We start from the raw sequence: 26,802 nt of genomic DNA, 5'->3' as shown, positions 1-26,802 counted from the left end.
AAGACTGAGGTTGTGTTCTAGAGCAAGGGCAGGAGCAGGAGGTGGAAGATTTGCTCCCTCGTGGCCTATGACTCACTTTACTTTAGTCACCCTCTTCCAGATTGCAAGGGGAAAAGGTTAAGATTGAAGCTGCATCCTGAGATGTATGTCAGCTGGCCAGTGGTGGGGGAGAGCAGATGTCTTTCCAAGCAGCTTGTGGTTGTTCTGAAGCAGGTTGGTAGGTCGTGCTCAGATCTCTTTAGTTCCTTTTGAAGGATGGCATTTGTAATCCAGGTGTTGGCATGTCTTTTGAAGCACAGGAAAGTTCAAAACCACACTCAGCATTTGTGTAAAATGGGAAGTTTGGGTGCAGTGCAGTTGGTTGTAATGATAGATCCCTGCATGCATTCATTCAGGATTCAGTTACATTAAATTGATTTTTATGACATTAGAATAGGGTGAATAAGTCACAAAGAGTTCTTATTTTATGAGTGTCACCTTTTTTTTGGTGCATTCACAGAATCAAAGAATCCTTAGTGTTGGAAGGGACCTCTGAAGGCCACGTAGTACAACTGCCCTGCAATGAACCACAGCTTGGTCAGGTTGCCCAGGGCCTTTTCCTGCCTCACCTTGAATTGCCTGGGAAAAAGGCATAGCTTGTCTGAATTTAGTTGCTGATTGAAATTATGCACCAAATAATTTCCGTCAGGAATCCTTACTTTGTAGCTTATACAAAACCAATTTCTTGTGAATAACCGATAGTCAGAAGCTTAGTTATGATGCTGGACGCAGAAATCCCTGGGATTATTCTTCCATTTTGTGATTAGAATATCATAACTTGTCTGTTTGGTTTTTTTTTTTTTCATTTGCTGAAAGAATGACTTAAGATCTCAGAGCATTCTCATTCATCACAATGCAAGAATATTGCAATTTTTGCCAGAATTTCCTCTTCTGGCCAGCTGTTCTGCCAGAGCCGCATTTTGTTAGAAGGCAGATGAAGCAATTCTGTTAACAAACACAAACAGTAGCTTTTTTTTCTTCTTTTTCTCCTGTATTCCACCTACTCCGAAACTTTTTTATTTTCACAGTAACTGAGACACAAAGGCTGTTTCCACCACAGGGACACAACTCGCTATTTGCTTCTTTTAGGCCTAAGCTTTTAGAATGAACAAAGAAGAAATCTGACTTTTTTTCCGTCCCCAATAATGAGTCAGGAGAAGTCCGTACCACATCTGTCGATCATCAGATGTTATACAAGTACATTCCTGTGTTGATTTTTATTCCAGCTTATTTGACTATGTGCTGTAAATTGCTTATGTGAGGTCTGCTGGCTGTAGTAGCTCTGGTTGTGGACTTATTATTTTGGGCTGAGACTGGTGATCTGATAAGCTGGAAGTGATGCTGACCTTATGAGGCATCTTATATCATATTCCCCCACTTCCCAGTCTGACTCGAGGATGAAATTATCATTATACATTTAAAATCCATCAAGACCTTCAAGACATCTTTCCAGTTACCCCAACTCCACCTGAGGTTGCTGGATCAGCAGTGAAAGTGCAGCTTGAGGAAAACACGAACTAGCAGAACGTGTTCCCATGCCAGGTAGACTTCTTGAAATAGCACTGCCCACAGGGATCGTTTGTCACATTTGAAATGATAGCAGGCAATCTGTTGTGGCCTGTGATGCTTTTCCATCATTCTGTGCGTGGCCACGTGCCTCCCATATGGAGCCAGCCCCTGGGGCTCTGTGCCCTGGCTTGTACCCATGCGACACGCAGCCATTGCGAGGCAGGTGCCTGAGCTGGGATGTAACAGCAGCTGGGCCATCCTGCTGCATGCAATTTTATGCTTAGACTTTTGTGAGCATAAAGGCTCCAGTTGCTGCTTATTGGCAGACTGTAATTCTTTCTGATAACCTGATGTTTGCCCTACTTGTATTTTTTGTATTTAGTCCTTGTACTCAGGTTTGTAGCTTGCTTGGAAGCTCTTTGTGGGCTACATACTTAATACCTAACTGTTCAGATAGCTCCATCAACAAAAAGAAATGGTAATGCTATTTATTCAACATTCGTTCTCTCTTGCACTGCAGCAGTCAGAGCAATATAATGGGATCTATTTAGCATTTGCTCATTTGCTTTGCAGAGCCCTCTTCCTGCTTTTTCTCCATTTATGTAGGTGTTGAGTATTGCTCTTAAGCGTAGATCGCAATATGTAGGTTTTGACAGAGTAAACATCTTCAAATCTGTACAGAAGATTCTTGGTTAATAGTATAGGAGATTAACATGACCTGCTTTAATTTGATGCTATACATACTATAGTGAGGTGTGTAGGGGAGGCACATTGTGTCTGAAACACATGCAAAGGCAAAAGTATATTTCTTTAATGCACACTTTCTTACAGGTTTGAAAAACAAGTTTACATACTTACTTATAAATGCAAATATTTAATTACATTTCAGCTCTTTTCAGTGAGGCGTAGCTGGGAGTCCCTGCTTGTTAATTTTAATAGTCTATAAAAGTTGTACAAGTACTGAGCACAAACTTACAAATGCCTTGTTTCCCTTGGCAGAGCACAAAAAAGAATTGAAAAAGAAATGTCTGTTTCAGAAGATTTTCCCCTATGAAATGCTTTGTAAAATAGGAAAACCCCATTTTGCACACAACCTCCACTTGTGCAGAGTGTCTTGGTTGCTGGAGAGTCTCCTATGAGTCAAGATACAAGAATAAGAGAACCACAGAAACCAATTGCTTTACCTTAAGTTTGTACTTCTTGAGGTTTTGCTTTTATAACTGGCTGGTTGCTCAGGCACAGGAGCTGAGTCAGCACTGAGCTCTGGCCACACCGGGTGACTCTGCTTTCTGAAATGAAACCTTAGGAGGATCTTTAAGGTGCCATTTAGTTTCCTCTGTGAGACAGAAACAATAAGAAGGATGGTGCAGAAGCTGCTTGTTTCTTAACTGATTCCTTTCCGAGGAAATTAAAAAGGAAGGAAGTGATAATAGCTGCTGAAAGGGAAGGAAAAATCTGTTGTCTACTCTGTAACCCCTATTTCCCAAGGTCTGGATTTATACATTTATTATATTGCATTTATACATCTCTCAGCTGAGCTATATTTTTAGCACCAAAATATTGGTTGTGATTTGCATAATCACATGTTACTTCAGTAGGTGCTTGCAAGAAAGCTGAAGTTATGGCTGCTTTTTCACGTGGAATTAATTTTAAAGTATTGTGCTAATTTTAAGACATCTCTTTAAATAGTGGGAAAAAAGCAACATTTTGTTCACTCCTGAGGTGTAAGTTGGGTCTTGGAGAGAAACAAATTAAAAATTGGTTTTCAGTTTCTAAGAGATGGAGCTACAATTACTTTTTCCTTTCCGCTGAAAAACGAGAACATTTAATAGGGAAAAAAGAGCTGTAAGGAAACCTTTAAAAAAGATTTGACTGAAAAGTTTTGGTTCCCCCTCTTTTTCTCCTTCTCTTTGCCTAAGGTAACTACAGCTCAGGGAGAAACAGTCGTGGGAAGCTCAGTTTCATTATCTACACACCAGTGTTGGAGCCAAAGCATTCTTGGAGATGTAGAAGCTATTGAGTGGATGAACAAGTTGCTTCATGCTAAAAGCATTTGGTGCCCATGAGCACAACGATGCATTTGTAAGCAAGGATATGTTAATACGTTTAAATTTTTGTCTGTAGTCATGTTTGTTAAAGCAAAGGCATTCCAGACATGTAGTGTGCTGAGGATCACAAACCTCACTACAGAACCAAAGGCAGTCTGAGCTCTGGGAGCGCACAGGTGTTTTTATAATCCCTCTCTTCATAGACTTCTTTCTTCCTTAAGCTACACCTCAGGCCTAGCTATCCTTCCTTTTACATTTCTTCTTCCTCTGAAGTCATCCCTGTGGGTCGAAGAATGACATTTCCTCATGGTAATTCACAGATTTCTAAATGTGTTTTAGGGCTATTTGGAAATTCTTTAATGAATCAAAGTGTGTTGAATTACTTCTCTTTGGTCCCTCTGAAATGAGCTGGTGATGTGGAGGAGGAAAGGCTAATACTCCAGAACAGGAGGAAAGCAACCATCCCATGTGAAGGCTTAAAGGGTTACTATCTACTGTTAAGCCTTTTGAGTAAGACCAAGCAGAATGACTGGAAATGTCCCTGTAGCTTGAACTTCTTTCAGACATGCACCTGGCTGCTGCTGTGATCAGCTGGAAATACCAACTCATCGTTTTACTCTCTTGTCAAGCCCTCTGGTCCAGATTTCCTCTGAGCACCTCCCTGAGGAGCCTTTCCTGGAGGTGCCCAGTATGTTTGTGCTTCATGTGTGAGGAGGGTCCTCTGTGTAAGCATTATGTGGCCTAATCACACCTAGATTTTCAGAGAACAGGACGATTGTTTCATCGGTCACTGGTTCAACCATTCAGAGAATACCCACCGTGTTTGTCTGCCAGCATGGGAGAGCAGCTGGCAGGCCAGGGGTTAACTCTGGCTGTGCTGTGCAAGAAGTTGGCTCTGATCAGTCTGCTGTCACAAGACAAAGTGGCCTCTGGCTTTCCAAGATGAAACAGGTTCCTTCAACATATCATAATTCTGACTGATTGAAGGCTGCTCAAAGTGGTTGAAATACAGCTAAAAATTACAGCACTTGTCCCCAGGCTCTTCTGTGTGAGCTTCCATGTGGGCTTTGTGTTCCTCACTCTCCCGACATCCCCTTGGGCTTTTGTGTTTTCCCAAGGTTTGTTTTTCCTGTAGATCTGCAGGGAAGCAGATCGTGTCTGGTTGCTTTGCTGCCTACGGGGAGATGTTTGTGATCCTGGAGTGAGGAGAACGCAAGGTTCCACACCACTGGGTGCCCATGGCTGTGCCTGGGCAATGGCCACTTGGTCTGCAGGGCAGGCATCTCTCCCGAGTGCAGATGCAAGAGGAAGAGAACAAAGCAATTGCATTTGTCCATTTGCTAAAGAAAATCTAAGCATTGTGCCATCTGTTCTGCAGCTACGTGAAGCCCAACGAGCTCTTTGGAAAAGGCAGAAAATATGTTCAGAATCTGGGGAAAAGATGGATGTGAAAACAAGTTCCTGAAAATTGTCAGGTGCTTGGATAACACCAGAACGAACCAAAAATAGCAAAACAAAATGAAAGAAAAAAGTAAAAGATATGAGAAAGAAAACTGCCTTAACACGGGGAGTCAAATGCAACACTCAGTATGTTCTTCTCTCATGTCATCTCCAGGTCCTTCCATGTGTTTGCTCAGTTCTTCACACTGATCCTGCTCAGGAGAGCATTTAATAGCTCAATAGGTGTGGTTTAAGCCTGAAGGGTTGCACCCAGTGGCGGTGGCCTGGTCCCTGCTGACCAAAGCTGGGCCTTGGGGTGAGGCCTGCCTGCGTCTGGGCTCAGCATACCTGCCTGCTGCCAAGAGCCCCAGCTGCGAGCCAGTGCACAGCTGGGCGGCGTTTGTCAAAAGCCAGGAAGGAGAACTGCAGACTCTGTGAAAAATGATAAAATCTGGAAAACTTTTTAAAACAACTTTTATAGCTTCGCGAAATTCCTGCTTCCCCAGAGTCTGGATGAGCCCCATGGAACTCCAATTGCCTTGAGCTCCTCGTCACCGTGCAGCCACCAGCATGGGCTGATGGCGGGGCTGGCAGTGGGCACAGGGGCAGCAGCAGGTTGGAAGGGAATATTATTCATTGCTGCAGTCATTGCAGCAAGGGATAGAGCGTGTAAGGATGTGTCCCTCCAGGCTCTTGCTTTGTAAGCTGAGAACGGCAGTGTGGTCGGAAGTGACTGATGGTGAGAGCTGCTTGGAGCATGAGGTTGTACTGGTAGGAGAAGGAGGGTATCTCATGATTCCTGCTTTGAAATCTCCTGGTTTGGCCTTTGGGAGATTCCTATCTCTGCCACAGAGCTCCTGTTTGTCCCCAGGAAATCATCCCATTTTCCTGCACTCCAATTCCCCAGTGAGGGAGCAGGGATTGCTTTCCTCCAGCACGGTGCTGCGAGGCTCTGTAGGGTTTGCAGTTACCATAGAGATGAGGAACCTAAATAGAATTTCAGACCTGTTGAAGGAGAGCTATGAAACCTGATGGTGTTACCAAAAGAACAGCTTGGCTCTGGCCGTATTGCGTGGGGCAGCTACAACAGGTTGTAAAACTGTCACAGTAGGTGTAAGCACTGTGAAACCAGGGTCAGCTGGAATACAGACTTGTAAAAACATGAAATGTACCAATATAAACTCAACCTGTAAATACAAAGTAATATCACTGGTTACAAAAATAAACTAAAAGAGATTTTCTCTTTAGGATCATCTGGGCATTTCAATTTGACAAAGTCTTTTGGTCTGGCTGCAGTCCAAGACCAAGAAGTCCAGACCTGCTTCTGTTCTTTCCAGGGCACCCTGGGCTTTCTGAGGCTCCTTTCTGTTTGTATTAAAGATCTTTAATGTGCTGTGAGATGTCAGCTGGAGAAGGAAAAATATGGACTTACTCTGCAATTCGTTGTAGGCAGAGGGAGGCAGGGGAAATTATTCTTTAATTCAATTGATATTCCTCTCTTACTCTTCATTATGAAATGAAGAGACAACTTTCAGGTGCTTCTTACTGCACCGTTGTTTTCCTCTGTCTTTCTTATTCATATTAGGAAAAAAGTATTTCATGCCTTTGGTCTCTCTGCTGAAATAAGAGCAGTTTTAGAGGTCCTGATCATTCCCACTCAACTTTTATGGGAACATTTTGGTTTGGTTGTATTTGCAGGCATCCTGAATCCAGTGTTTTCAATGCAGCTATGCCACTGACTTGTATAACAGAATAACAATGCCATCTGTCTTGTCTTTTTTTATCCCATCTTCAAACATCAACCCCCTTCCCCCTCCCCCCCCCCCCACTTTTTTCCTTCCAGATGTGCTGGTTTACTGTCTCTGGAGAGGGAGAGGAAATCTTCATTGAACTTGCAGCAATAGTCATCCACTCCTCACGTGAGTTGGCAGGAGCTAATTTAAGGCTTTACAGAATGTGTGGGTTGGTTAAATGCTCCTGCCAAAGCCTTTCAGGTTTTTTGTGTTTTTTTTTTGGTCAGTGTTAACTTCCATTTGACAGCTTCCTATGCATTCATTCCATGATCTTCCTGACTTTGTCTCTTGGGCTCCTGATGGTGCTGTCTCTAACCTATATCATGTAGTTAGTGGCCAACTGAGTGGGAAAAGCCAAGATGCCATTCAGTCCATTTCTAGTTTTTCAGAAGTGCTGGAAGTTGACATGTGTGAAGCTCTGTGGCTCTGTGATCACACAGCCACGGCTTTCCTCCTGTGAGTTCATCTGCCTGCGCTGCAGGTGGGTTGGCTGCATTAGTGATGTGTCACTGACAGGGCCTGCATGGACCACGTCACTGTGGGCCTCAGCAGCGTTTGGATGCCCTTGGGAAACATAGAACAGCTATGTTTTGTCCTCTGCTGGGTGCTTGCTGTTGCACTAGGCAGGACTTAAAGGGAGGACTGCAATAACTGACTGGTGGAGATGATGCAGATGCTCTGGTAATGTTTCTTGTAAACTATGTAAACTAATTCTTTTTTTATTTCTTTTTTTTTTTTTCATTTCTAAGGGGAGATAACTGGCTTTTTGGCTTTTCTTACTACAGAATTTTGTTTCATAATCCTGACTTTTGTAACTACATTTGGACAATCAAGATTGAGAAGTTTGTTAGCACCGTTGGCTCAAAAGCTGCAAATGTTTTTTGATCTCTGCCTAGTAGCCTAAATTAATAATCTCTGTTTAATTATAAAGCAGTCTCATGAGATTTACAGGCAACTTTAAATAACAAAGCCACAGTGTTTTGTAGATGACACATGAAGTATGGAAAGCACCTCCCTGAGAACTTCCCGAATATTTTTCAGTTGTAATAGTCATGTCCAAATAAACACAGGCCATTTGTAAGCTCATCAGAGTGTGTGGTGGTCCTAACTTAGCTCTACTGGTGTGAATACATCAGTCCACTGAGATGTGGCATACAATTTGATTTCTTGTATACCTGAAAGATATTCAGACTGATTTATGCTTCTGCCTTTACATTTATTTCTATACTCTTGTCATTTTCAGGGATTGCAGCCCACCTTCTGCTTCCACTCCTGCTGATTTCTCGTGTCTCTGCAGTTAGTATCTAGCTGTGGTTGGATCCCACAGGGTTTTGTCTGTGCATGTGAATACTGTATATTTTGCAGCATGAAATTTGGTAAAGCGTTTATGGTTTCTGGAGCCATAGTTTAGGAAGTGGGCAGAGGAGATGCTCTTGTTCTTCAGTTCTGATAGTAATGAAATGTTTTATTGGAGGGAGCAGGAGAGGAAAATACCAGGAAAAAACTTAAAAAAAATGGGATGTTGTCAAGGTAAGGGAAAGATCGGATCATATAAATGGCTACACTGCACTGGGCCAGTGTCTGTGCAAGCCCTTATCTTGTCTACAAAACCAGTCAGTGGTGAATGGTTATTTTTGGTTTCTTGGCATTAGTAGCCTTCTGTGGTGCTTGTTTTTGTAGACTTACCCAGCTGCAAGAACCACAGCTGCAGTGTGTGCTGCACAAAGCAGTACCTGGTGCCCATCAGGCTGATCGGTCTTTGTGCCCAAGATCACTCTTGGAGTTTTTCTTAATAGCTGCCTTTGTATGTCAGTTGCACTCATTCTGAAGCAGGTTTGAGCAAGCTATGACACAGGCTGTAGCTAGCTTGTTTCAACTGTAAGTTTTTTCAGTACAGAGTCCAATAACCTCTTTATTGTAGATTCGATTTCATAACCTTCTTTAGATCTTTCAGTTTGAAATGAATCTCTCAGCACAACCTTAGACGGGGAGAGTTCCTACAAAGGGGCCTCCTTCAGGTACTCCAAGGTGAGTGTGTTTTGAAGAACCTCATTTAATTTACTGCTATGGTTCTGTGTCTGAGTGCTCCTTTACATCTTGATAATCTGCTGGATTTAGATTTCCTGATGAGTTTTCAGCTCCTGATCTATTGTTGGGAGTTTCTAGGATAAGGTTTTTATGCTTTTGCATGTCATTCCTCAAATCCTTTTTTACCTTATTGTGTTTTTACATTTAATCTGCCAATTTGACCATTGTGATTTTACTAACTTGGGCTCAGCTTCAAATTCTACTTCTGTGATTTGAAGGATGCCTGTATACTTCAAATAACCAACCCTTGTTGTGTTGTTTAGCAAAGCCAGCATTCTTTTGCTCTTTCTGAACTCATTTGGTGGATGGACGGTACATAATTGCCCTGGGTTTTCAAGACTCTCTCTTTAAATAGTTCAGCGGTACCTACAATGAGCTTTTCTTTTAGGTGTTCATTCAGTTCTTCTTTAACAAGTTTCTTTACTCTTACATAGTTATCCTTTCTGGAGGTGGGACCTGCAGTAGAAATACTGCAGGTTTTGTTGCTCTTGCCTCCTCATTGTGGTCAGTATTTTCAACACCAGTTCAGCTGCACTGCTCACACAGTCAAAGACTTGGTCTCAGAGCTTCGTAAAGTGGTCATTAACAAAACCTAAAGACTCATGCTCAGCAGCACTGCCCAGGACAGAGTTTGCCCAGTCCCCACGTGTGCTGGTTATCTCCCATTACATTGTGCTTTCTGTCCTCACAGTCCTTTTGCTCTCCCTCTCTGTAGCTCCATTGCAATCCCAATCAAGTTGCTGACAGTATCACCCTATGTTGTTGTTTTCCTATTTATACCTAGAACTTCAATCCAGAGGGATGCTGCATGCTTTTTGTTATGGTTAATCTGAGTTAATTCACTGGCAGGCTGCTGTTTCCTCGTGCTTCCCATCCTGCTGTTAGTGTCCCTTGGCTGTCCTCTTTGCACTGAGTGTTTGGTATGTTCTTATATCAGCACACATCAACGTTTACCCTCCTGCACCTTCCTCTCCTATTATTTAAAACATTCTTTACAGCCTTTTCAGTATGCAGTACAATGACATGGGAGAAACTGATCTCTCCTGTGCAGACTTTATCCATTCTAGAGTCTTCCCAATGCCTGCTGAATCCAAACTGTTTCTTTTCCCCTGAACCCACACCTCATGTTCTCAGCTGTGCACTGCCTATCTTGCCTGTCTTTTCATGGGGCTGGGAATGCTTAGAGCAGTGACACAACAAAACTCCTGGTTTCAGCTTAACATCTGTCCCAGTGCCCACAATGACCAGGAGCACCAAATCCTCCCACTGTTTCCTAAGAGACCCTCTAACATTAGAATCTTGGTATGGATTCATTGCTCTGTTATATGAGTGTGCAAATAAACCCCACCGCTCCATGGGACTTCCACCTGCAGTTATTTCACTTGTAGCAGCCAGGAGCTCGATTCAGGCTGTCTCTGGGTGGTCTGTCTGGCATCCGTTTTTGTGGCTGGTCCATGAAGGGAGGGATGGAGAGCCTCCAGCTTCCTTCCAGCCACAGCCAGCTGCCCAAAGCTGCCCTCTTATTACTGGCTGGGGATGAAGCAGAGCCCTGGAAGGAGCTGGGTTCCCTTGGCTCAGAGAATGAGCTCTCAGAAAAGGTCCAGCTCACGTTCATGATTTTGCATTTCCAAGGACATGAACCACCAGCTGCTGCCCAACTACCTGAGCCCAGTTTGCTCTCAGCTGATGCTCTTCATTTCTTCCTCTGCGTTTATATTATTTCTCATCATGCAGTGCCTAAACCTTAATCCTTAATCTCCAGGTTCTAATGCAACGCAAAGAATGAGAAATTTTAATTTAAAAGTTCTTATGGATGAGCTTTTGAGGTGTTTTATTATTTCTTCTTAACATGATTGAGATTGTCCGCAATATTTCAGCCTGAAATTTCTCTTGGAGTTTCTATTTTGTTTCTTTCCCAGTATGTCCAAGTTCTCCCTCTATCAGCAGTCCTTATTCTCTCTGTGCTTTCAGATGCTGGAGAGTTATCATATGCCTCCTCTCCTCTGTCATACAGGCAAATAGTGCACATTAATTTTTTGATTTAATCCTTCTTAATAAGCATGTTCCTCCAGGGATTAATTATTTTAGTTTCTGTACTGAATCTTGCACTTTGTTGACATCTTGTACTGGAAGCGTAGAACTGAGCACAGGATAAAATTGAAAGCTCATCTCTCATTAGTTTTCAAGCTCTCATTTGGATAACTGCTTTTCAGGTTCGTCTCTTCAATGTGGGGTAAGAGCAGGGAGGTTAAATGAGCCTGTCTGTGGGATGCGGAAAGGAAAACAAGTCCCTGATACAGTAAACTCTTCAGAGCTGTTGTTTTCCTTCACCTTCATAAGCATCAATTTAGGAAAAAATCACATTCAGCAGGTGGAGGCTGTGTGATTCCTAAGCCAGGAGGAGCTGCACAGGCCACCCCTATGGCTGGATTTGGGCTGCGGGGCACAGCAGAGCCAATAGGGTGTGCAAACTCTCTCCTCAGTGTAGCTTTATACTGCTGAGGGATCTGGCTTTTGTTGCACTGGTTGACATCAGAAGCTGGGGACCAGGGAGCACTGGGTCTGTCAAGGTTTACATCTTCTTAGGACATGATGTAGGGGTAGATCTTCCTGACCACGCTGTCTCTGGAGAGGGCAGAGTAGAGGCAGAGGAGGTCGGAGTGTCTTTGCTTCAGCAGTGAGCTGCCCTGGAGTTGGCATTCAGCAGCTTGGTGTAACGTGAAATGGTGCTGCAGGGACATCTTCTACAGGGAAGAGTCAGGATGTTTATAAGCACTGAAGTAATCTTATTTTAAAAGCGAAATTTCTACTCAAATGCATTATATATAGAAATTTTGAAGTATATATATGCAAATATAGTAAATATATATTGAAATACAGTAAATCCTTTCCCTCCAGTGTATGGTCTTTAATCTTGTTTACTTACAGCAAAGACTTAGACTCTGTTTTCCACCCATTAATGGATGCAGTCCAGCCCTGCTGCATTCTGGATGGTGTCTGTTTTTGGGAGGCTGCAGTGAGGCTCTGGTGAAAGTCTTTGGCCTGTCTCACACAGAAGGTCAGACTAAACTGCTTGAATATTTATGAACCCATTTATGAATCCTGGCCTTGAGATTTATGGATGTGACACTCGTTGGCTTCAGCGCGTGGTGATTTGTGCCTTAAGGAAATATATTTTTGAAAAGAAACTCGTGTAGCAGCCACCCCATTTTGTGAGAATTGGAGTTGAAGAGCTCTCCAGTCGGATTGGTTTTGTTTTCTTGCCGAACAGCAATTCATTTTCATTGCTGAGGGTAGAACTCAACTGCGTGTTTTGTCAGAGTGACCTCAGAAATGCGTTATTTCAAATGGTTCCTTGTGTTGAAGTGGAAAAGTTAATCCGTTTGGATTTTGCTGTTAGCAAATTCATGGACTCAATATCTCAATATTCACGATTTTCCCCTCTGAAAGATTAAAACTGAGAAACTCTGTTGCAGGGAACCTCACTTACTATTCCCTGCTTGCAACAACAGCAATCAAGTTTACAATCCCCTGAGTCAGCAGGATCTGCCACATTTATCATTTTCATCCTTAACAGCTATTTAATAACTCACCTCTTTCTTGTTTGGAATTACACGTACCTGGGGACCTCAGACCTACAGTCGTTTCCAAAATGCTCATGCTGGAACATTATTTTAGCTAAAAAACTGCTGGTTTCTGTTTAAAATATAATTAAACAAACAAAAAAAAGCTCCAGAATGATATCAGGCCTGGCAGCTTAGCTCTTCAGAGCTGCTGGGACTGGAAGCACCAGGAAGGCTGAGCCAGACCTGCCACAGGAGCAATGCTGTGTCACCGCTCAGCCGTGGGGTCCTGCTGGGCATCTCTCTGCTCCTGGGGCTCTGTTGCATTTCTGCAGGCTGTAGCTTCAGACACTCCTTGCATAAAGCCACGTTTACCTGTGGTGAAGCTGTTGGAAAGATCCACCCTCCCTGGTGCCAGGATTCAGAGGGGAGCAGGGGCAGTGCAGGGGCAGAGGTACAGGCTGTCCCACTGCTGCACCTCTTCAAAAACCACAAATCCTCCTTTTAAAAACTCAAAATGAGTTATGGCATTATTTATATGCAAGGTTTGAGTCCGGATTCTCATCTCCTATAAAGTAACGCATGTCTGTTTGCATCGGGTTATATTGGCTGCAGATTTGTCTCACTGCTGCTATTAATCACACCTGCAATAGTGTTGGGACTGAGCTGGGCTCCACGGACAAAACTTTATTTCCAGTAGCAGTGGAAGCACGCAGACACATATTTCTGTACTTCTATATTCTATGTTTCTCCCTTGTGCTACAGGGACTGTGAGAAAGCAGACTGTCATGAAAGCACTCAGTATAAATGGCTCTTATGCGTGCTGCTTTTCATTAGTAGGTCCCAAATGCATTAAAAATGTGACCTTAACTCTATTTTGCAGAGGATGAATAGGGGCACTAAGAAACATGCAGTTTTCATACAGCTTTGCTTCTCTATCGAGCTATCTATGCAACTCCTCTTTGTATACATAATTATTCTGAGGAAATGTGGAAAATAAAGCAACTTAATCACAAGTTGACTTGGAAATAAAAACTGAGAAATAGTCCTTCTAGAGTGACAGTAAGAAAAACATGTTCAATTAAATCTTTTTCTCTTCTTGCTTTTCTACGTCCTGCCTGGGACTGAACAAATCAGCATTCAGGAGAGCAGCAATACACAGCAATACACAGCACAGTGAGGGGCACCATCTTACAAGGGTTTGGTGCAACTCCTTCAGAACTTCAACTCACCTCAGAGCAAAGTGGATTAGCTGTGCAGTGCTTCAGCAATTCAAGGCATATGCTCAAAGAATCCAATGTAAACATGACATAAGGTTATTTTTTAATTACTGTCTACATGAATGAATGGAAACAAAATGCCAAGCATGCCTGCTCCTGAATCAATGTACTTCATGATTGGGAACTGGAAATAATGAGAAATCCCATATGGGATGGAATGAATTTGGAAGGTCTGTGTCCTTGGTTATACCCAGGCTTCCTCGGTGATCTTGCTCCAGACACCTGAGATCTAAGAGAAGGATCGTAAATACAAACAATACATTCAATTTGCTTTTTGATCCTCTCCTGAAAGTGCCATATTAGTTCCAGTGTTAGTCAAATGTAAAGCAATAAAGTATATTTAGAATATAGACACATTGATATAGAACTGGAATAAGTCCCTGTCTGCTCTGTTGTCCTGCAAATATAAATGCTTTCTCTTTTGAGTCATTTACAGAATGTTTTCTGGCAACTGTACAGTGAAATGCAAATCTCCCATCTCTGCTTCTCTGAAAATTGATTGCTGGGAGGATTCCATACTGCGAATTCCCCTCTGGAGGATTCCTTGACATCATATCATAGGGAGTGCAGGCTGCTAACCAAGCACTCAGCTTAATGGTCAGATAGTCTGAACCTCCCTTAGGTGTTAAGGAGGATTCCATGAAGTTCAGGGCTGTATTTAGGATTTGACTCTGCACAGGTAGAACCAAATTCTGCCCTATGTGGCAGTTTTTTTTCAGAATCAAATATCCCCCCCCCAGAAAACCCAGAACTCTATTTACAGAAATATATGTTCTAAGAGTCCATGAAACACTCTGCTTTTGTAGGTTATGGATTTAATTAAAGAAGCAGACATTTAGATTTTTTAAAAATTATTATTAATTTCAGGTTTGCTCACATTTAATTTTAGCTTCCTGTCTGCATCACGTGCTTGGAGATTGGGAAGTAAATCTGCCTTTATGTGGCAATGAGAAACTTTGTAAAGCTGTACTAATGAGGAAGAAAATGAACGTTAATTAAACTTGTGGTTACAGGATGGGCTGAAGCTCTGGAGTCCTGAAGCAGCAGCTAGATGGGTTGCTTCATTACAGCCTAGAACAGGAGCTGTGATGGGAATGGGAATGAGGAGACAATTAAGTTACTCACTGAGTGCACATTTAATTAGCCACAGGAGGTAAAGCTCTAAAACTGAGGGTTTTCTGTAGATCCTAAATATGCCAGGCAGTTTTTCTGTCAAATTAGACTTTTAAAGAATGCCTTTACTAATGTGAGTGGGGTTGGGGTGTTGAGGTGAGGCCCCCTCCAACGCAGAGCTGTGTGGGGAGAGCTGCTGGGAGCTCTGGCTGGTGGGGATGCACCCAGCACGGTGATGGGGCAGCAGGTCCCATGGGGAGGTGTGGCCTGATGGTACATGGCCTCGTTCTGGATAGATAGGCAGGTAGGGAGGGGTCCGTGCTGTCCTTATGGGTATTTGTAGACCCTGTGGTCATTGAAAGCCTGGCATGTCTTCAGGGGTACTGGAGCTCTATTGCTCCACAAAGAGATTAGTGGAGCCCTAATCCCAGCCCTGTGTGTTGCTATGGACTCTTTTGAGGCTTATCAATATAATCTTTGTCTTAATTAAACAGGGCAGTTACTCTCTGCCATCCTTATGAGTTTTTTTCCTGAGTGGCTTCCACTTCTAAATAACTGCCTTGCTGGCCTTAGCAGAGGTTTTGATTCTTTGAACTGCAGTTTCCTTTGGATTAAGTGCCTTCTGCCTTTAATGCATATTAATAAGTGCTAAGCAGCACTTGACTTGAGTAATTTGCTGCTGGGATCTGGGAACCCTTGGATGGAAGGTCTGGGGGATGTCCTGCTTTGGGAAATAGTGGGATATTATGGGCTCTTTGCTTCAGCTAGTGTGTTCCAAAAACAAATGCATTTTCAATTAATTTGTACTTTATTTAGCCACAGGATGTAGTCACAGCTGCCATCATTATTTTGCAATATTCTCATACTCACCTTAGTTTGATCTTAGGAGCTCCAGAAGAGGAAGGTGTAATGGCTTACTCAGTGTTCCTCCCAGAAGTACAAGGGCTTCTGAGTTATATCAGAACAAAATCATGAGGCAATTCATTCCAAGCTTAACTTGGCAAAAAACATGTCAGCCTTTTAAATTATCCTACAAGACTGTTGTTGTGGCGGTTAAGAAGTAGCGAAATGAAGGTAAAGAGGTTAAACCTCTTGCTTGAACTGGCAAGGAAGCGTGTGGTGGAGAAATGCAGGAGTGCCATCTAAATGGGTCTTCTATGATTGTGGGCATGTCCTTAGGCAGATGGCTTGAACTTTGGATTGCTGTAAGGACTCTGCCTTGCAGTCTCAATGAATTTTATTCCTAAATTCTTAAATAAATTCATATTTTCTTATTTAATTAATTCAACTTAAGACAGAAGAATAAGTTGGCTAATTGAATGACTGTGCAGAATATAGAATCTATATAAAAATATACAATTCTTTTACAATCCAAATACATACTGTTCCCTAATACTCCTAGACCAAAAATAATGGATGTGTTTCTGAGGTCTAAAGGAAAAATTCCAGCATAAGAGAGAAAATCCAAGATGAAAACGGGAGACAAAATATACCTGTATATCCATGCTGGAAGGTTAAGTTTCTCCCTTTGTACATTCTGACAGGATTAGAAAGAATATTGCCATGGGGTTATACAGACTTGTGTTGCATCCATCCGAGAAGCAGGGTATGGAGTATGAGCACCTGGTGGGTGGGCAGCTACTTGGCAGCAAGTTAATAATAGGTTTAAAAAGTCCAGAAATATATATAAACATGTTTGCAATAATTCAGCTTACTTGCTAAAAGCAAAATCCTATTCTTTCATTGGATGTCCCTGTGTTTCTCCTGGGCATGTGTGTGGCACATGCGTTGTATCCTGTGCAGCTGAGCATGCAAGTGCCCATTCCTTCTTCATCTTTAGTTGTGTATTTCTCACAAGAAGGCTTTAAAATTGCTGGATATAATATCCAATACCAGAAGAAATGTGTGTATATATACAGGTAAAGTAAATATTAAAAGGAGAACAAAGGATAATTCAGTTCTGAATTTGTTGTGTACTCCTTAAAACGCTCCAGAATATCAGTGGTTGTCTCTCTGGGTTGAGCACTTGCTTGTTTTAGTTTCCTTGAGCTGCTGAGCCTGTCTCACCTTTTTTGTGCCTGATGTAGAATCTAAATTAGCTAAGAAGAAACAGTTTCAGTTTCCTCTCTATACAGGCAGGATGGCATCGGTTTAAATTGCTTCGATATAATTTTGCTTCTTTAATCCGTCTTCTTCAATCTGTTTCTGTATACATTACATACATGAAATCTGGGACTGGAAATCTTGCCTAATGTGAGTTAAGACATGACAAATGAACCTGACATTTTTCCAAAGAGTGAACCAAAGAACATACTGTATTTATAGCGGTAGAAATGCAGTTTGCTGCTTGTAGAAGGAAAAATAAGGGTTATATGAGAACTTTACTACTGGAATATTGTAAGGTTTTAGATGATGCTTGTTTCAAGTGAGGGTGCTAAGTTTGAGGCAGCCAAACCGCTTTGTTTGGAAGCTTGTGGTCGGGCCTCTCCCAGCAGGGATGGGGGTCCCTGAAGCACAAGCCCTGAGTTACATTCAATTGTGAGTTGCGCGTCCTCAGTGGGCAGAGTGGAAAGCAGTGTGATGAGGAGGGAGGTTCTTCTGAAGGTCATTTTGGTTTTATCTCTGTAACAGTTTAAAGTTACTTCCGTATCAACGGTAAGACTTTCAATGTACATGGTAACTTTTCGTCACTTTAAGTTCTAAAACACAGATTTGTAAATACACAAAGAAAAATGGACTCAAGGCAACCAGCCCTGCAGGGAACTACTGCCCACTGTATCCTGTGCCCTGGGGCAGGGCTGCAAGTGGGAGACACGTGTGGGACACCCCGGTGCCCAGCTGTTCCACCTGCATGAAAACCATGAAAATACCTCTTAAAATGTTTGGTCTCTGTGGTGGTTTCCCTGCTGTGCTCAGTGCTGAGGATCATTTGGATGATGCTCCCCTGAGGTGCTCTGTGGCAGTGTAAATGTCTCAGTTTTTCATACCAGGGTGGCTGTTCCAGGCTGCATAGGCTTTTCTCTCAGCAATACACTTCCAGCACCTTTCTTAAACCGAGCTGTGGCTAATTCTTGAAAGAGTTCTTTTATTATTTGTCAGTGCAGCCCTTTGTGTCAATGAGAAAATAATCTCTGTGCTTATTTGCCTGCATGTAAGCGGTAGCACTTCTGTTCTGCTCCTGAACAGAAAGGCTGACTCTACAGTTTTTGGCTGTGGAACTGCCCATCAGGACCAGCTTATGGCGCTGACTTGATCCTCTGTTTAGCAGATAGGAGGCACTGGAGCAGTCTGTGGCTGAAAGATAGCCAAGGTCGTATTAACTGGCATTGTAGCTGGTTTCTAATTGAGATGGTATTTTCTAGACAGATTCTCAGACCTGTGCTTTGCTCATCAGGTTTAAGGAGAAATCCCTTTGGTTCAGGGTTTTACCTTTTGTCCTTTCTTGTCAAGCTGCAGAAATGGAACTTCATTTTGCTCTAATAAAGAATTCACCTGGCTTCCTCTCTGCATCCTAATTGCTCTCTAGAGGACACTAATGTGTGCTTAAGCATATTGTAACTGTTTACTCACAGTGTCAGCTGTGTGCACAGTAACACAAAATGTTCGATCTCTGCCCTGTTCCTCCAGGCTGGCATGATTCGCACGGACAAGGACGAGTTCTTCATTGAACCTCTGGAGAAGGGGACCCGTGAGGAGGAGGAGGAAGGAGGCAGAACACACGTGGTCTATCGCAGAGCAGCTGCCAAGAAGCAGCTTCCTATTGAGGATGCAGATACCCTGTACAACGGTAAGGCAGAAATATTAATACTGGTTGACATATAAAGTGTAACTAAAGGCACGTAGCCAACGTGGCTTGCTGACTTCTTTTGCTATCCTCAAAGTGGTGTTCTTCCTGTGTAGGTAAAAAGGTAGGAAAGGAGTTGAGAACTTTAGCTGAGGTAAGCAAGTACTGCAAGTACTATAGCAGCTAAAACTGTCTCCAGGATGATGGAGCTTTGTACGCTTTAAGGAGCTTTCTTGGCTCTAGACATAGCATGAAGTCATTGTATCAGCTGAGTCCCTGTGGCAGAGCAGAGGAAGGGGGCAGTGGATGGAGCAGCATTGCATAGGTGCCCTATCTACTCAGAGAGGTACCAGTGCTGTCTTTGCAAAGGCTGTGTTGGAAGGCCACAGCAGGGACCCTAATGCTGACGTGATACATAGGCTTTCTGTTGTCAGTATCTTCACAGGGCTAAATTTATTCCCAGTGGTGAAATAATGGTATATTCTGATATGAACACAAACTTCCTGGATTTATTTATGCTTCTGTTTGTGAAATTTAACATAACGTGTATGAAGTACACAGTAGTAGCTTAGGGGGAATATTAAGTCACAGACTGAACCAGTGATTGAGCACCTGGTGGAAAAGCAAGGCCTACCCAGGTGATTGCATGCACCAAACTAATCAGAAGGGGGAGGAGCCAGGGTCCACCCCCTTCCAGACCTCATTTATGGGTTGGCAGTGGGTGCGAGGGGTTTTTTTTTTTTGTTGTTTTTTTTTTTTTTTTTGGAGATTCCTGTGTATCTGAGAACTTCTGAAGGTAAGCAGCTGTTTTGTTTGTTTATTTATTTCTGTGCCTTCTGCTCTTTTGTTAAAGCAGAATGTTATGCTACATAGTTTAAGGCTTTGCAACCGTGCCGTTCTGTTGTGCTTTCAGTCATGTTATGAGTAAAATGATCTAAGCATAAACAACCTTTCCATACAGTATCTTCTATTTCTGTTTGGTTTTACTTCCTTTTTTGCTGAATAAATAATGGCTGCAAACCTCATAAGTGGATGTTATGACAGCTGGCGTTAACACTGAGATTAACTGCGTTGTTTGACTAGAAACAAAAATCTATCTGTGTTTTTGTTCCAAATACATGTACCAAACAGCAGAGTTATTTGTTGCTGCACCCTGACATTATCCTATTGCAGTATGTTTTAGGTACAACACGAAGGGTTAGACTTTTCTCTGTATTAATGTTCTGGGTGATCCCTCTCTCTCTTGATATGTTTTCAAAAGATGGATGTTGTGACCTGCTGTAAAAACTCTGCATGTATTAATCTACCCAAACCTCATGGAGGACCAGTCACGGAGATTAGGCCATGAAATTGGGGTCCTAGACTCATAGAATTAAGTTGGAGGGGACTCCAAAACTGCCCTGCAACAAACAGGCAGCTGTGTTAGGGCCAATAGTGTAAACTTCTCAGTATTCAAGTTGATCTGAAGACAAAAAAAAAAAAGAAGCAAACAATGGGAGCCATCTGACTTTTTCCCAGTTTGGCCACCAGAATGACTCAAGGATGTTGGGATCAATGCAGGGCCATCTGGGGTTCTTCTGATTGCTGTTGTGTTCATTTCAAACCAGAGCTGGGGGTGGCAGGTCTGAGAGCCACAATCCCAGAATCATCTGGTGGAAGTTGCTCTGTTGGTAGGTGTTTATAAAAATTATTGCAGTGTTGGAAAATATCAGCCAGTCGCCGTATTTCCTCTTAAACAAAAGACTCGATGTTATTCACACCTTATGGCAGTATTTTTGTTTTTGGATGGTAAATATTCCTCAGGAGTAGGAGTCTGGTACACAGCGAAGCGTAAACTGCAGATCAGCTCCAGTTATTGGCATGTGAGAGGAAGGCTCTTCTGACAGCCGTGTCTGAGAACCTCTGCAGATCACAGCTTCTTGTGGGGCTGGGCATGGACTGCCAGGTGTGACTGATAGGGATGCTGTGCTGCGGGGTGGTGTGTGATGCTGGCAGCCTTCTGCTGCTGGGCCTCCTCGGGGCCCTAATGAGCTGTGCACCTGCATAAAGACTGAAGTTTGTAAGCGCTGGTGCAAAGGCACAAAATAATAATAGCTGTCAGCTGGCACTGTGGAATTACAAAGCAAAAATGTGGCTGAGCTCTCACAAGCGTAGCTGAGCTGTAGCACTGACCATGTCTGGAAGAGCAGGTGTCTGTGCTAGGTAGGATTGGCTGTGGTTTCTTTTATTTTACATTTTAGAATAAGGAAACGAATGCAATGAGTAATAATCTTCCCTCCACCTGTCCTCTCTTGATTTGTAAAATTGATTAAAGATTATTTTTTCTGTTTGGAAAAACAGAGTGAATCCACAAATTACTGTTCTTTTCTTGCTCCTGTGGGATTTTCTCTGCCTTGAACAAAACAAGAAAATGAACAGCTACTCTGAAACTGCTCTTCTCCTGTACTCTTATTAAACCTGACTTTTCACTCCTCGTTTGCTTTGGGCAATAGCCTTAGAAAGGCCGTGGTTTTCAGGAAAAAAAAGAGCATTTTTATTTTCTAGTTTGTCTTTCTGCAGAATGCATCTAGTTTTGTTGAACAAGTGTCAGAATACTTACTGTGGGGTATTGGGAAGTGCAATGTGCTACATGCCTTCATAACACTCAGAATGAATCAATGGGCTTCCTTAAGAAACCACTTTCAGCTCCTTCTATTTAATAAAGAAATAATAGATAAATAAAAGATAAAAAAAAAAAAAAAAAGAGCATTTAACCCATTTAGCCAACAGCTCTCCTCCTCTTCCATCATCCCTGGAGACACTGACACAGTTGCCAAGTCCCATAAATTTACATGTGATGAATTGTAATGGTTGGACTATTTTTAAAGTTCAGCCTCCAGGAATCATATAAATATGGGATGAGGTTTTTTCTTCCACTAAAGGAGCTTCTATTTCTTTTAACTGTTGGAAAAAAACTTGGTTTTCTATGTAAATATTTTAAAATGAAGAACTACACAGTATATAAAATTCCCTAATTTTGAAGATAACATCTTTCAAAATCCCATGATCTGGGAGAGGGTTGAAAGTTATGATTTTTGAATGTTTGGGCTTAGAAAGATAGAGATGAGCTTCTTTTAAAGGTTTCAGTCTCTTCCATTCTTTGTCCCAGAAATGGGACAATCTGTTTTCACCCCAGTGAGAAAAGAGGTGAAGGAACTGAAATCCCCTGGACTTGGAGCTGGGTGAGTCGGTCTGCCCTCTGAGGATGTGAGGTGTACCCTTATTGCTGTGGCAGAGCTGCAGTCTGATTTCAGACAACATAGGATTTGATTTTGTGTCCATGTCATCAAAAAATTGGAAGAGCAAGTACTTTCTTTGGCAGCCTGAATCACTGTGTTCTGACTGGTGTAGGACTGCCTGGTTCTAGTGAGGATTGCAGCATAAAGGGAACAGCATTTCTACCTGTTTTGCCTCTGTAAACACTACAATTTGTGAATGTGCTGGAGAAACCTAAGCCTTGGATTTTATGCAACTAAAACTATGGAGTTCGGCTATAAAAGTCCATGTGACTTTTATATGTGACAGCTCACTACAGCTGTCCCTGTTGGGCTAATTGTTTTGGAAAGACATGTTATTATGTACTGGTTGATGTGTGGCAGGTATGGTGGAAATAAACCCAACTTCTAGCAAGTATGTTTTTACTGTTTGCATGCATGTAATGAAGTATCTTCTTCTAGATCAAAAATAGGCAGCATGCTGAAAATCTTAGAATTTCCAGTTGAATTCCTTCTTAAATAGGTGAGAAATGTTGCTTGACAGCAGTAAGGTTTCCTACATAATAGAATTAAATATGCAAACATGAGGATTGTTTTCTTTTGTTGAAGATGCATTTTTTAACCTTGAAATGTTCTTTAGGTGTTAAGCGAAGAGAGAAGGAATCAATTAATGGTTATGATGAGGTCTTGACCTTTTTTGTGTCTAAAGATGATCTGGATGTCAGCCATCTAAACCCTATCCCTGGCAAAATCACTGCCTGTTATGTTGATCAACCATGAGGCAATGATTATATGGAAACTTCCTTAATGTCTGTGTTCTCTCTCAAAATCACTGTCTAAATATGTTATTTAGAGTTTTGTTTTATTGCTTGACTGCTGAGAAACAGAAACTCACTTGAGTTGAGTTTTATTTACTGTGTGGATGAAGGTTGACCTTAGCAAAGAGCTGTTTATTACTGAGGACAAGGTAACTCTCTAGATGTTCTTGAGGCAGGGAGATTGTTCTATCTTTAACTGCAGATTAAATCCCTTGGAATGGTGAAGCCCAACCTGACAGAAGTGCCATCAAGAATGTACTCCAGGCTGACAGGCTGGGCAGGCTTGCACATCTCCTGCTGGATCATAGCTCCTTCCACAGCAGTGCTTGGGTTTGCCTGAGGTCAGATCTTCAGGGAGATGGGACTTGGTGCTGAAAGATGTGATCTTTTTATATGACCCTGTGAGGTGCTTCCTGGGGCAAAAATGGCTTGCTTTTCTCTAAATGTCAACCACTGTTTCCTATGTTAAGTTCAGGGTGGCTAACACCCCACCAGATGTAAGTGTACGCCAGTCAGGTACAAGGAAATAAGTTTGTGCTTTTCTTCAACAGAAGCAACCATCTTCTTTCTGAGCTTGTATCTATACACTGTCAGAGCAGAGCTCCTCAGCTCTCATACCTTCTGTCCTGCTCCTGAGAGCAATGGCCTAGAAGGGCCAAATAAAACCTTTCTCCTTTCTCATACTGATGGGACATAGTGGGGTCCTGAGGGCTTGGGGGCCAGTCCAGTGGGAGAGAAACGTCCTGTCAGTGTAAGCTGGAATAACAACACACTGGAAGCTGTTGGGGGGCAGAGGGGAGCAAAGATAAAGTGAGAAACAAAACAAAGCCCTGGTGAAGTTGTAACAGCTCAGTTGCCAGAGCTTTGCAGTTTTCAAAGATGATGTTTCAGAGGAGGACTCCTCCATCATAGTCCATCAAACTGCCAATGTCATTGATTTACTAATGTATTTAAATTACTCTTTAGAAACCAATGAGAGTCAGTTGCACATTTCTGCTGGCTTGCCTGAAGCAGCACTCGGATCAGCTGTGGGCTGGCCAGGTGCCATTCTAATTTACAGAAACTTTTCTGGTTACCTTTGCAGAGGAACTGTTCCTTCAGCAAACCAAAGTTTCTCCAAATCCAATCGATATTTCCTCTCAGAGTGTACTCCTGCTGATTAATTGCTGTTCCTTATTTTGTAGTCAGTAAGGCACTGATGAGTTTTTTTTCCTCCTTCCTACATCATCTGTGCATGATAAATACATCTGTCTCTCTCCTGCCTTGGGTTTTCTCTGAATTGCACATTGCAGATTCATGGGGCTTTTCTGGGAAGAGAAAGATCGAGAATTTAGTTGTGCTTCAGGTTTTGAATAAGAAGTGAGGTTGTGCACTTATGAAAAAGTCCCCAGAGGGTTCTTAGGCCATTGGATGTCACCCTTCCCAACCACAGAAGATGTGGCTGATGAAGCATTTTTTTGCTGGTACAGGCAAGTGAGGAGCTAATGTGAAACTCTTGGATAAATCTGAAGATTCATTTTTCATAAATGTGCAATAAATCATCTGGGATGATTACTTGAATTCTAATGAGCGATATGCTTTTATATGCATGGCACGAAATAGAAGGAGTAGACTTCTTTCCAGAGTTAATAGAACTTTCTGCCATAGATCCATGGATTACCCCACAGTGGATTTGCACTGTACCCACCCTGTCATCCCAGCCTGCTCTAGGCAGCTGTTCTTGTGGCTGGGAGTAAACGTGTAATGGGGATCATTGAACAGAACACTTTTAAAAAAGATTCTTTTTTTGGATGCTATTTGTGTGGAGCGGAGCTGCTTGAGGTGCTGCATGCAGTGGGGGATGCAGAGGGGCCAGAGCAGAGCGCTGCCATGTGTGCTGGCTCCACTGTGGTTTCCTGGCCCCTCTTCAATGCACTCAACAAAACCACAGTCATTCCTTTAATAAACAGCTTCTACAGGAACACAGTGATACTATATTAAGGACTTCCATTGCTAAATTCATCCCTTACAATCCTCATTAGGCAGTTGGAGATGCATGTAGACTTTGAGGAAGCACTCACTTGCATGCTTAGTTACAAGCAGGTATTGAAGTCAAACTGATTTCAGTAGCATTTGTTTACATACATCCCTTGGGTCAAACGTTTTCTGATTGGAGGTGGGTTCATCCTTTAGAGACTGAACTTGTTGCCGATGCTTTCTACTTCTGATCAATGACGCGTGAATTAAATGTCATTGACATTGGTTGTGCTTACTGAAATATCTGCAACTCACTTGTATTGTTTTCCAATCAAAGAAATTAGATTCAGTTCATTCTCAACTGACAAGTTCACGTTAGCTTCTCTGCTAAATTGAAACAACATGAGAAGGCTCTGGGTGACTGCTGTAAACAGCTTACAGCTGGAGCGGAATGTACTGAGTGCTGCTAAATATAAGGAAATGATAATAAAGCTGATATTGGTCCATAAAACAAGAGCCCTCATACAAATGATTCTAACAGGTATTTGTGAGAAGCTGTTGAAAACATGGGGGAAATGTTTTGTTTAGTTTTTTTTTTTAAAACACTTTTCTATTAATTCAGCACAAGGGGTGTGTGAAGCTAAGCTTGACTAATGACTTGTTTATGTTTATTGTTAGTCAAAACTCATTTGTTTATAGATATGTTTATAGAGACAAAACTCTTAACAACAGATCTCATGAGCATTTGCTTTATTCTGCCTTTTTTATACCCATTGATCTTCCAGGACTTAATGACTTTACCCTCACAACCTCATGGGAGCAATGAGAGAACAAAACATTGTCCTTTTGGACAGGGGCAACATCAACCTTGTTTTTACTGAAAGCTGGTATTGTCCTTTGCTGCTAATAGCCCACCGTCAGACCGGAGTTCATAGGAGCAGCGGTTCATAAGTCAAACCTCGCCTTCCCATGCGAGTACTGACGTGTGTGTGTGCAGCTGCCTGCAGGCGTGTGTGGAGCTCTTGCTTATGGAAATGTATGTGCACACCCACACGCTTTTGCAGCTTCGCATGGATTGGGAGTTTTTCCACAAAGTGTCATCCTTGTGGGGACTGTTTATTTACCAGCTATGTTTGTGTTGTCCAACCTGCTGAGGAAGACGGAGCGTGGCAATAATCCAGCGGGTTCTGATGTCTCTGCCTGGCACAAAGGGGGAAAACTTGTTTGCAGAAAGACCTTAATATTCTGTCCTGACAACTGAATGCGTTCTGCAGGCTGTGTCTCTGCTTGGGAAATGGATTCTGAAGCTGAGAATTCAAAAACATGGGTAACGTGTACCGCTTGGTGTTTTGTATGATGGGATTATTCAAACTCTGTGTTTAATAACAATATGCAAAATAGCATCTGGTGTGCGTCACCGAAGTCAGCTCGAGTAGAAAACGCCGATAAACATTTGCTGTAGACTGAAAGCAGCATAAATCTTGTCTGCTGTCCATGATAATGATGATAAAATGGTTTGATCAGGCAAAAAGCTCCAGGCATCATCAAATGGAAGCAATGGGCAAGCCCAGAGTTGTGAGGGAGATGGATATCCTTCAAATGCTGAAATTTCTGTCATCTCTTGCAACAGAGGAGTCACATGTGAGGCCTTACGAAGTGGTCCAAGAATTGAAAAAGATTCCAGCTGGGTCTGACTGTTCTCAGCTGGGAACTCTGCTGCTTGATGGCTGGCCACTGAGGGGATGCTGGGTGCTGCTGTGTCGCACTGCTTGCAGAGGGGAAACTGAAAGGGTTGCTGTATTCTCCCAGTGGGAGAAATAGAGCGATCATTTTGGTCTTCTCTGCAGTGATTTAATTACACAGAGGCCACTGTACACTAAGTGTGTCCCTATAAGCAAATGCTTTCTTGTACCTAAGCATACATCTAGTTAAAGGCAGAGTGCTTCAATATGTCAAAGCTGCAGAGGCCAGAGATGCACCTGCAGTGATCCAACAGTGAGTGTGGGGTGGGTGCCCACTGCACAGAGCTGTGCCAATAGCTGGAGCTGGTGTTGGGTAACAACTTTCTCCAGCTGTTTTCTAACTCTTGTTTGTTTATTTGTGTCCACTGTTTTGAG

At 42.5% G+C, this 26,802-nt stretch overlaps 1 protein-coding gene across 2 annotated transcripts in view; it reads left to right on the top strand.

Moving 5' to 3' along the window:
• ADAMTS2 (ADAM metallopeptidase with thrombospondin type 1 motif 2) overlaps positions 1 to 26,802 on the top strand; it is a 165,211-nt gene that overhangs the window by 42,119 nt on the left and 96,290 nt on the right. Inside the window, exons 1-2 of one of the 2 annotated variants that reach the window (XM_032447505.1) lie at positions 6,039 to 6,126; positions 18,501 to 18,660. In XM_032447505.1, the coding sequence (XP_032303396.1) occupies positions 6,058 to 6,126; positions 18,501 to 18,660 (229 nt within the window). In that variant the 5' untranslated portion in view covers positions 6,039 to 6,057. Of the gene's footprint in view, positions 1 to 6,038; positions 6,127 to 18,500; positions 18,661 to 26,802 lie in introns of those variants that run through there. The other variant, XM_015875604.2, reaches the window with a different exon arrangement.

The sequence above is a fragment of the Coturnix japonica genome, chromosome 13, assembly GCF_001577835.2.
Source record: "Coturnix japonica isolate 7356 chromosome 13, Coturnix japonica 2.1, whole genome shotgun sequence".
NCBI classification, from domain to species: domain Eukaryota; kingdom Metazoa; phylum Chordata; class Aves; order Galliformes; family Phasianidae; genus Coturnix; species Coturnix japonica.
This window is presented reverse-complemented; position numbering and strand designations above follow the sequence as displayed.